The 10777-nt window shown below is 54.9% G+C and overlaps 1 protein-coding gene across 1 annotated transcript; it reads left to right on the top strand.

Moving 5' to 3' along the window:
* The first annotated feature begins 5036 nt into the window (after positions 1-5036).
* LOC136114928 (gamma-secretase subunit Aph-1b-like) lies at positions 5037-10584 on the top strand. Its single transcript, XM_065860654.2, has 7 exons — positions 5037-5259; positions 6610-6780; positions 8240-8313; positions 8483-8605; positions 8939-9066; positions 9314-9437; positions 9678-10584. The coding sequence occupies exons 1-7, from the start codon at positions 5147-5149 to the stop codon at positions 9713-9715; spliced, it is 771 nt and encodes a 256-aa protein (XP_065716726.1). The 5' UTR covers positions 5037-5146; the 3' UTR covers positions 9716-10584.
* The last annotated feature ends 193 nt before the right edge of the window (positions 10585-10777 follow it).

Genomic DNA, 10777 nt, shown 5'->3' with positions numbered 1-10777 from the left:
GGGGTGGATTTAACTATGGACACTATTTCACAGGTTATTCATGAATGTGAAACTTGCGCCGAAATCAAACAAGCGAAACGGTTAAAACCTGTATGGTATGGGGGGCGATGGTTAAAGTATAAGTATGGAGAAGCTTGGCAGATTGATTATATTACACTTCCACAAACACGTCAAGGTAAGCGTTATGTACTTACAATGGTGGAAGCAACCACTGGATGGTTGGAAACATATGCCGTACCTCATGCTACAGCCCGAAATACTATCTTGGGCCTTGAGAAGCAAGTCCTTTGGCGGCACGGTACGCCAGAAAGAATTGAATCAGACAATGGTACTCATTTCAAAAACAGTATTATAGACAATTGGGCCAAAGAACATGGTATTGAGTGGGTATATCATATTCCATATCATGCACCAGCCTCTGGGAAAATTGAAAGGTACAATGGTTTGTTAAAAACTACATTAAAGGCACTTGGTGGTGGAACCTTTAAAAACTGGGATTCACATTTAGCAAAAGCCACTTGGTTGGTCAACACTAGGGGATCAACCAATCGAGCCGGGCCTGCCCAATCAGAAATTCTACGGACTGTAGAAGGAGATAAAGTCCCTGTAGTACACATGAAAAATATCTTAGGAAAGGCAGTCTGGGTTACTCCTGCCTCAGGCAAAGGCAAACCTATTCGTGGGATTGTTTTTGCCCAGGGACCTGGCAGCACCTGGTGGGTGATGCTTAAGGATGGAGAAGTTCGGTGTGTACCTCAAGGGGATTTGATTTTAGGTGAAAATATGCAATGCTGAACTGTATGATGTGAATTGCTGCACTAACAATGTTTAATAAGTGTCTTTCAGATCAAGACAATGGTGATGAAACTAGAGCTAGCTTCTTCGAGTGGCGCCCGACACCTTCTTGGAAGTTGGTGTCCTTAACCCACAAACAGTGGTCATGAGATGCACTTGTACGATTTTTCCTGCCCTGGGAGACTGTTGTGACAAAATGAACTTAATGAACTTTTCAAAGGATGGTCCACTGATTAATTACTCCTGTGTATATATGTACATATATATATATATATAGTAGTAGTGATTAATTAGATTGTATTGATAGATTGTATTGATAAGGTTTAAGTATTCAGTGAATGTCATATTATAAGGGGTGGAATGTCCTGGTTTTGTTAAAAACAAGTTTCTCTTTTAGCGAATTTTTGCCTGTCAGCTAAAGCCTTCATATTAGCTGCATTTTCCTGGAGAACCCGACACATGTTTTGGTTAAACCTAGCAATGGAATGCAAACTTGTTGATAAGCACGGATGGACATCTCGCGAGAGGGGCAACGAGAAACTGGTGATCGAGAGACTGACCAACGGTGTGTAACATTCCATTCACATGAATACTTCATACAAAAGTGGGAGATCACGAGGATCTCATCCCTTTGCCTTTTTGTCTTTTTTCCCTTTTTCCTCATGGCTGACATTAGGAGAGGACCTTGCTGGTCGTCCCTGCGAACTGAGGCCTAGTGAGAGACTGAATCCAGCTCCGGTTGGCTACAGAGTCTAATCCAGGACTTTGGGTGCTGGCTCTGCAGTTGCTGAGACTTACAAGATTGGTTTTGTATATTTTGTATTATTTTCTCTATTCTTATTAGTAGCATTAGTAAAACATCTTTAACTTTTCCAACTCTCTTCTCTCTGTCCTTCTTTCCCTCCCGATCGCCTGTCCTGAGTGGGAAGGGGGGAGAGGGAGGGGCAAAAGGGGGAAGTGGGGGGGAGAGGAGGTTAACAGTACATCTGCCAGGGTTTTATTGTCACCCCGCAATCCTAACCCTCGACACAGTGTTGGGTTAATGATTGGACTCGATGATCCTGAGGGTCCCTTCCAACCAAAATGATTCCATGATTCTATGATTATTAGTTATCAGGGTCTTTTCCAGGTCTGTGGTTAGCTGCTCACCCTGCATACTAGTTGCATTCTCTATTACCAGTTGCTGAATGCTTGCCTGAGGGACAGCTGTATAAACTAGCAAATATTAATGCAGTAGGCAGCCACTTCCCAAAGCATTCAGGAAGTCTGCTCCTGACTTGCTGTATTTTCTCCAACACAAAGAGAAGAGCAGCAGGATGTGCCTCATCGCTGTCACCAAAATGGGCTGGATTCCCTGGAGATGCCCAAAGTCATGATCTAGTCCCTGCCCTGCACTTCGGGGTCTGCCGTGATGTGCCCCGAGCCCTGCTGTCCCACGCTACCCAGCGGATATCCCTCTAGAAGTGCAGCCTCATGCTGCCAGGAAACACAATTCGTGCTGACCTCTGCTGAGCCGGGACATTGCCCCAGTGAGCGGCAGCAGGGACAGCTTTCATTATGTGCCTTCCTTTATTTGCTGCGCCTCTCAGCTCAGGAAAGGAGGGTGGCGAGATTGCATCTCTTTCCTGCCCAGGTGCTGCTGGCCTTCTGCCATCCCCTGGCCATGCACCTCTGGTTTGTGGCTCTGAGACCTTGTCCTACAGGGAGAGGGGCTCCCCTCGCATGGGGTGCTCATTTTCCAGTTTTCCTCCCAGGCTGCAAGTCCCTCTGGGAGCTGCAGCCTCCCTCCCTGGGATGTGCTGGAGGGAAGAAGAGTACGTGCGTGCTGTCCTGGCCCGTGGAGCAGGCCTTGAGCAAGGGCTGGAGCTCCTCCTTGAGTCCGCCTTGCTTCCTCACAGCACATCAGCTGAGCCCCTCTGTTGTTTTATCAAAGCACCTTCCAGGCAGGGGTTAGTCTGGCTGCAAAATACACAAGAACACAAACCTCTGCTGTGGGAGCCAGCACCCTGCACTGCAAACCAGCCCACCCTGCGCTGCTGTCAGGCTGCATCCCCAGGCTCCAGGTGCCCTTCATCTTCCTGTTCGGACAAAGAGCCCTTTCACACACAGACTCTTCCCCATTTGCTGCTCCTGCCTCCTGGTTTGGACCTGTCCATTTAACTTAACCATTCACACCCTGCTGCAAGGGCCTTTTTTTATTTATTCCCTCTGAACTTTCTGTGGTTTGGCAGTGAGATCCTGGATGCCACTCCAGTGTGATGCTCTGCCCCAAAAACTGGAGGTGATAATGTCACAGTTCAGGAGAGCTTCACATTTTGTCTATCATCCCACCCATCCCCTTCCCCTGGTGACCCTGAAGAAAGATGGAGCTGGGAGAAGCTCCAAGAGACCAGGCACAGTGGAGCTGCTGGCAGAGGGTTCAACTTGGAGACAGGTCTCCCACATGCATCAATCAGACCCATGCTGAAGATGTCTGAGCCTGTCCCCTCCTCTCTCCCTCCCCTTGCACATCTCCCGTTGAATTTCAACCTCTGGATTTGTTTTTCTTGGCCTGACAGACTGAAGATCTCCCCAATGAGCTTTTAGCTCTGGCGTGGGCTGCTGCCCCATTGATAAACCACATTAACCTCCAGCAGCCTCTCACCTCTGCTCTCTTCTCCAGCTTTCTCATCATTCTGGTATCTCATCTCCAAATCCTTCCTGTTCAATGCCCTTAAGCTACATGTTTGAGAGGAAGGACCACACAAAGATCATGGCAGAGATACCTCGATGAGACAGGCACAGACCACCACCATGCTGCAGTCTCTGCCTGCATTTACAGTCCCATACATTTGGGTGGGGATGGGAAGAGCCACTTTGCCCATCTGTGTGGGTTTTACAGGGCTCTGGGTGATTTCAGAAGAGGTCAGGCCACCTAAAGTCAAGTGCTGCACAAAGCTCCCAGTCTCCAAATCAGTATTACTGATGTGTCCATCCCACCAGAGAACAAGGCAGCTGGAGGAAAATGTGCATGGTCATAAACACGTGGTGCTGCCTCATTTCTGCACAAGTTACATAAACAGCCCCTCGTGCTGTGCCTCACATCAGGGTTGCGCTACCTGAGCTAGGAGTGCAGAGCAGACACTGCAAGGGTGTGGGGCAAGGGGGTCAGGGGAAACGAGGCCCTCTGCAGTGACACAAACCACTGGTGGGGTGACAGGCAGCTGGGGACCCTCAGAGATGGCCACCACATCGAATCACAGAATAGTTTGGGTTGGAAAGGACCTTCAAAGTTCATCTACTCCAACCCCCCTGCAATGAGCAGGGACACCTTCAATCAGATCAGGTTGCTCAGAGCCCCATCCAGCCTGGTCTTGAATGTCTCCATGGATGGGGCATAGACTGCCGCTCTGGGCAATCTGGGCCAGTGTGTCACCACCATCAGTGTAAAAAATGTCTTCCTAATGTCTACACTGAATTTCCCCTCTTTTAGTTTAAAACCATCATCCCTCATCCTACCACAACAGGCCCTGCTAAAAAGTCTGTTCCCATCTTTCTTATAGGCCCCTTTTAAGCACTAATAGGCCACAATAAGGTCTCCCTGGAGCCCTTTCTTCTCCATGCTGAACAACCCCCACTCTCTCAGCCTGTCCTCACAGCAGAGCTGTTCCAGCCCTCGGATCAATTCTGTGGCTCCTCTGGCCCCTCTCCAACAGGTCCATGTCTGTCCTGTGCTGAGGGCTCCGGAGCTGGACACAGGACTCCAGGTGGGGTCTCACCAGAGCGGAGCAGAGGGGCAGAATCACCTCCCTCCACCTGCTGGACACGCTCCTTGTGACGCAGCCCAAGATACCATTGGCTTTTGGGTTGTGAGTGCACATTGCTGGCTCATGTCCAGTACTTCATCCACCAGCACCCACAAGTCTTTCTCAGCAGGGCAGGTCTCCATCCCTTCATCCCCCAGCCTGTGTTGATACCGGGGGTTGCCCTGATGCAGGTGCAGGACCCTGCACTTGAGTCTCGCCCGAGCCTCGGCAGCCTCACCTGGCCCACGCCCCATCCGGGCAGCAGCAGCAGCGCCGGGCTCCCGGCAGCGCAGGCTGCGCTCCCTCGCTGCAGGGCTCACACCCCGGCTGAGGGCACCAGCCGGACCCGCCCGCCACACGCCCCACCCCCTCGCTGGCCACGCCCCCTCCGCGACACACCCTACCCCGCCCCGCCCCCGCCCATCGCGCCACTTCCGGCGGCGCGCGCAGGCGGCTCGTGACGTCAGGCGGCCCCGGAAGGGCGGGGAGGGGGAGGGGGGACGCGGGACCGGTCCGGCCGAGTCTGTGGGTCCCGTGCCCGCTCCCGTGTCCCGGGCCCCGCCGCCATGACGCTCGCCGTCTTCTTCGGGTGCACCTTCATCGCCTTCGGGCCGGCCTTCGGCCTCTTCGTCTTCACTATCGCCCGCGACCCCCTCCGCATCATCATCCTCATCGCCGGGTCGGTCCCGCGCCGGCACCGAGAGGGGCATGGGTGTGGGCGTGGAGGGGGTACCGGGACTGGTATCGGTGCTGTTGTTGCGCCAGTATGGCTGCTTGTACCAGTATGGCCGTGACAGGCGCTGGTACCAGCTTCAGTACTGGTACCAGTATGGGTGGGACAAAGGCACTGGTACCAGTGCTGGTACTGGTACCAGTATGGGCGTGGTGGGACTCTGGTACCAGGGCTGGTGGTGATACCAGTATGAACACGATGGGGACACTGGTACCAGTGGTGGGGGTGTGGGTGTGACAGGAGCACTGGTAGCAGCTTCAGTACTGGTACCAGTGTGGGTGTGATCAGGTGCTGGTACCGGTGCTGGTGGTGGTACCAGTGTGGGTGTGACAGGAGTGCTGGTAGCAGCTTCAGTACTGGTACCAATATGGACATGATGGGGCGCTGGTACCGGTACTGGTACCAGTATGGGTGTGACAGGGTGCTGGTACCAGCTTCAATACTGGTACCTTTATGGGTATGATGGGGCACTGGTACCAGCTTCAGTAATGGTACCAGTATGGGCGTGATGGGGCACTGGTACTAGGCCCAGTACTGGTACCAGTATGTGTATGATGGGGGCTTTGGTACCAGCTTCAGTATTTGTATCGTTATGGGTGTGATAGGGCTCTAGCACCAGTGCTGGTACTGGTGCCAGTATGGACGTGATTGGGGCACTAGTACCAGTGCTGGTACCAGTATGGGTGTGACAGGGGCACTGGTACCAGTGTTGGTGCTGGTACCAGTAAGGGTGCGACGAAGGCACTGGTACGTGTGGTGGTACCAGTATGGGTGTGACGACCCTGGTGCCAGCATGGGTGTCACAGGGACATTACTGGTGCTGGCAGAGGCACGATGGTGGGACCAGTACCGGTGCTGCTGTGTGTATGGCAGCAGGACCAGTACCCATACCAGTACTCACACTGGTGGCTGTGGTTATGACAGCAGCACCAGTACTGGTGCTCACACCTTGTTGAGTGTGGCAGGGGAACTGGTACCCATACTTGTACTGGTACCATTGTGGACACTACAAGGGTACCACTACTGGGGTAATTCTTTACACTGGTGTCATTATGGTCGCTGCACGATGTGGGCACAAGAGAGAGGACACTGATATCAGAAATGGCGTGGGATCAGTGGATCACTGGTACCAGTACAGAACTTGTGCATGCATACAGGAGGGGCACTGGTACCAGTACCAGTGTGGGATCAGTAGAGTATGGTACCAAAACTGGGGCGCTGCCATAGTATGATGGGCATGGTACCAGTACCAGTCCTGGCACAGCACTGGTGCCAGCAGCGCTCTCTCACTTGCAGGGCTTTCTTCTGGCTTGTGTCGCTGCTGCTCTCCTCCCTCATCTGGTTCATCGCAGTCAAAGCCAGTGACCCACGGGATGAGTCCTTGCAGAAGGGGCTCCTGATATTCGGGGTGATGTTCTCTGTGCTGCTGCAGGAGGCCTTCCGCTTCCTCTACTACAAGCTCCTCAGGTAAGGGCATCTCCCACCCTGCTCCAGCACTGCCAGATGGTCCTCCAGGCTGTGGTGGGTGCTGGATTTTGGCTGGGAGCCCCTGGGCTTTGGGGGATGCCAGGTGTGGCACCAAGCCACCTCAGGCCTCACTAGGAGCACACGGGTGGTACCTGTGTTGGAATGTTGACCTCGAGTGGATCCTAGGTGGTGGAGCAGAAGGACTGGAAGACCCATGGCTGAAGTGGGTGGTAGTGTCTCCCTGAATTTGGGACGGGTAGACTGTGGGTTTGGGCTGCTGCAGGACATGCCACATCCTGTCTGCCATGGTAAATAGCACCAGCAGTGCCCCCACAGTTTGGGGGGACACCAGGGGGATGCCGGGCACTGGGAAATGCCCACTTTGCTGCATGTGGGACAGAGAAGGGTTAAGGATCTGCCCTTGCCTCTTGGCAGGTCTTGTTCGTTTCTGAGGGAGGGCTTTGTGTGAATGGGGACAGCCTGAAGGAGGTTTTGGCACTCCCAGGGCTGGCACATCACTGCTGGCGCCATGCTTGGTGCCCTGGCCAGCCCAGGGCAAAGTCTGGGCGCAGCCTCTACAGCTCCCGGTCTCTCTGGCACTGCCAGCCTGGAGCGTGGGGCTTGTGCCGCCTGCAGGTGAGCACACGCTGCACGCTGTCCTACGATCGGACAGACAGACAGACACTGTGCCGGGGCTGGGCAGTGCAGGCAAATGAGGGAAGGTGATGCAGGGGTCGGCCTCCCTCATACCACCAAACTGGGCTGGCAAGGGGCTGGAGGGAGACTGGATGGCCAGGTCCAGGGCTCGCACCGCTCCCTGCGGCTGGGCACTGCTCGGGGCAGGCAGGCAGGGGGTAGCAGAGCTCCATGGAGCAGCCTCTAACAGCAGCCACTGAGTTTCCTTTCACCCTGTGGATGTCTGGCTGCAAGCTCTGCTCTCCTCCCCAGGCCCAGGAGCCATCTGGTGTCCTCCTCACCTACCACAACTCTAGCGGATAAGAATTATCAAGCCTACCTCTCTCAGTTTCTGCAGGCAAATAATTTTTCTAGCTCTTTGAGCTCTTCTCTGCACTTTCTCCATTTTTCTTCTGACATCTTCTGAGAGTATAAATGTGAAGATCATGTACGCCCTCATGTCACACACCTCCCACACTGGTGCTGGGGCTGTTTTCACTGCAAGGGTGCTGCTATTTTTGCTCCTGATGTCCCGTTCGCCCCAGCGAGGGGCTGGCTGGCACTCATGTCTCTTTGTGGAAAATCTGTCTATGTGGCTTTGTGTGGTTTTCACGTGCACGGTTTGTCTGGTGGTGCAGGCCAGTTGTGGTTTCATGATGGGGTGGTTACCAGGAGGGTGGGATGGTGCAGAGACCTCAGTTCCTGTCTGCTGGATCCCAGTGCTGTGCCGTGCCCTGGGAGGTGGCCAGGCTGTGTCAGGCTCCAGCATGCTCTCACCCCACAGGAAGGCTATCGAGGGGCTGGTGGCCCTCAGCGAGGATGGCTGCTCCCCCATTTCCATCCAGCAAATGGCGTATGGTGAGTTCCTTGCAGAGCAGGACACCCGAACTGCAGGGTTGGGGTGATCCTGGGCAGGCCTGGGCATGGTGCTGTGGGGAAGGGGAGGTTTCTCACCCTGAAGCTGTCTGGGAGGTGCCTGGGGTGTCCCTGGGTGGCTCATGGCCTGACGGTGTGCCTCTCCTGGCAGTGGCTGGTGTGGGCTTTGGGCTCATGAGTGGCGCCTTCTCAATGATCAATCTCCTGGCTGATGCGTTGGGGCCCGGCACTGTGGGGATCTATGGGGACTCGCAGCTCTACTTCCTTACCTCAGGTGAGTGACCGGCACCCTCTGCCCCACCAAGGAAGCACACCTGAGAGGCTGTGGTCTCCTCTCCATGCAATTCCCTCCATGCTGCACTTGTACCCATCCAAGCCTCTTACAGTCCCCTGTCACAAGCCTCTGTGCCAAGTCCTTCTCTCTGTCCCCTGTGACTCTACCTGCTCCTCTCCCACACCCATCACACACTTGGGGTTTGCCCCAGTGCCTCCCAGTCCGGCCCAGCAGTGTTCCTACTCCCCCAGCTCCTCTGCATCCCTCCCTGAGCCTCTGGGCCAGGTCAGGGCAGGTGGTTCTCTGGTGACACTCCTCTGCCACTCCCTGTAGCTTTTATGACCATGGTGCTGATTTTCCTTCACACCTTCTGGGGGATCCTCTTCTTCCATGGCTGTGAGCATCGGCGCTGGTGGGAGATCACAGCAGTTGTTGTCATGCACCTTGCTGTTTCGGGGTCGGTGAGTATCTGGGAGCAGAGCTCTGCACTGGGACCTATATTTGGGGACAGCAGTGGTGTGTGCTGGTCCGTGTGCTGGGTTTAGGGAAACAGCCTTCAGCACTAGCAAAGCAGTTGGGTTTGGAAGTCTTGCACCTGGCCCTTTACAAACTGAATCCCAGAGCTGGTGTCCCCTCTCTGGCTCCACTTGTCGAGCTAGTGACGCTGCCACCCATCCTGTCCCTGTCCTCTCCTTCCTCTCTCTCCAGACATTTTTCAACCCCCTATACGTGGGCAGCCTGGTGCCCTCCTACCTGCTGATGGCCGCTGCTGCCACCTGGGCTTACATGCTCTCAGGGGGATCTGCCCAGAACCTGCGACGCTTCCTGCTCTGTAAGTCCTGCTGCATAAAAGGGATGGGGGATGCTCTGGGTTCTTCTGGGTACCAGGACTGTTGACAGGGTGGGGTGAGGGTGTCCCTGGGTCTGGAGCATGGGCATCATCCCCTTTGCTGCCAGACTGGAGGTGAAACTGGGTTTTGGGGCTGTGGTCAGGTTGTTGCCTCTCCTGGGAGAAGTGGGTGGAGTAAGGAGTCTAGTGAAAACTAACACGCTCTCCTCTTGGTTTCTACAGGTCTACGTAGTGGAGCCAGCCCCCAGCCAGGATCCTGAGGGATCCCTGTGGGATGCTCTTGTCCCCATCACCCCTGCCCTCCCATCCATCCTGGCGGCAAGAGTGGCTGTCACCTTCTCTGCAATATCTTTTCTCCTGCACCGGGGGACCCTGGCCAGCACATACTGGGGTCTGGCTGTGGCAGCCAGCTGACCAGTGTAACTGGGGCTGGCTCGCTCTGACGTCCCTTTGGGAGCCCCCAGAAAACAACCCAGTTTTGGGGGACTTGGCTTTGCTGGCCTCACTGTGAGCGGAGCCCCAGTTTTCCTGCCTGGGAAGGAGGCTACCTTGGACTGCTGGAGGCCTGAGCCCAAAGAAACCCATCGCTTCTCCCCCCGCTGCATAAGATGCACCATCCCCTGTGCTGGGGAGGGGAACCCGCATTGCCTCCTCACCGCAGGTGGAGGAATCAGCTTTGCAAAGTGCCTGCCATGCTCTGAGTGAGGGCTGACCGCTGTGATGTTACTTTCACCACCTCTTTGCCCAGCCTGGCTGCTCTGGGAACTGTAGTCCCAGTGCTGGACTGTGGTGGCTGCAGCAAGCTGGTACCCTGATGCAGGGACGATGGTGCTGGGGAACTGGGATGGGAGGAGGGTGGGCCCTAAGGGCCAAGCAGATGTGGATGGTGGTGGAGGGCTCAGGAGATGCAACCTTGCAGCAGATGCCAGCACAGCTTGGGGAGGAGGTTCAAGGGACCATTCCAGGGGATTATTGCTCTTTCCTGCACTCAGATGGGGATTTTTAGGCAGGCACTAGCCCTGATGCCCAGCCACATGGCTTAAAGGGAGAAGCTGCCATTGGGCTCAGGGCTGAGAAGGCTGTTTTATCCGCAGCGGGCTTTTATACCAATAAAAAGTACCACAGACAAGTGTGGCTGTGTGCAGCCAGAGCACTGCCATCATGGTGAGGGTGTGAGCACCCCTCAGCGGTGGTGACAGTGGCTTGTGCTGGTGTGACTGGGGAAGGGTCTGGCAGTTGTAGACCCCAGCTGCCTGTAGGCCTTGCTCCTGCTTTGTCCATCCTAGCAAAGGCTGGGCTCTAGTGTTACTACTTTGGGGTGG

Source organism: Patagioenas fasciata, chromosome Z (assembly GCF_037038585.1).
Source record: "Patagioenas fasciata isolate bPatFas1 chromosome Z, bPatFas1.hap1, whole genome shotgun sequence".
Taxonomy (NCBI): Eukaryota; Metazoa; Chordata; class Aves; order Columbiformes; family Columbidae; genus Patagioenas; species Patagioenas fasciata.
This window is presented reverse-complemented; position numbering and strand designations above follow the sequence as displayed.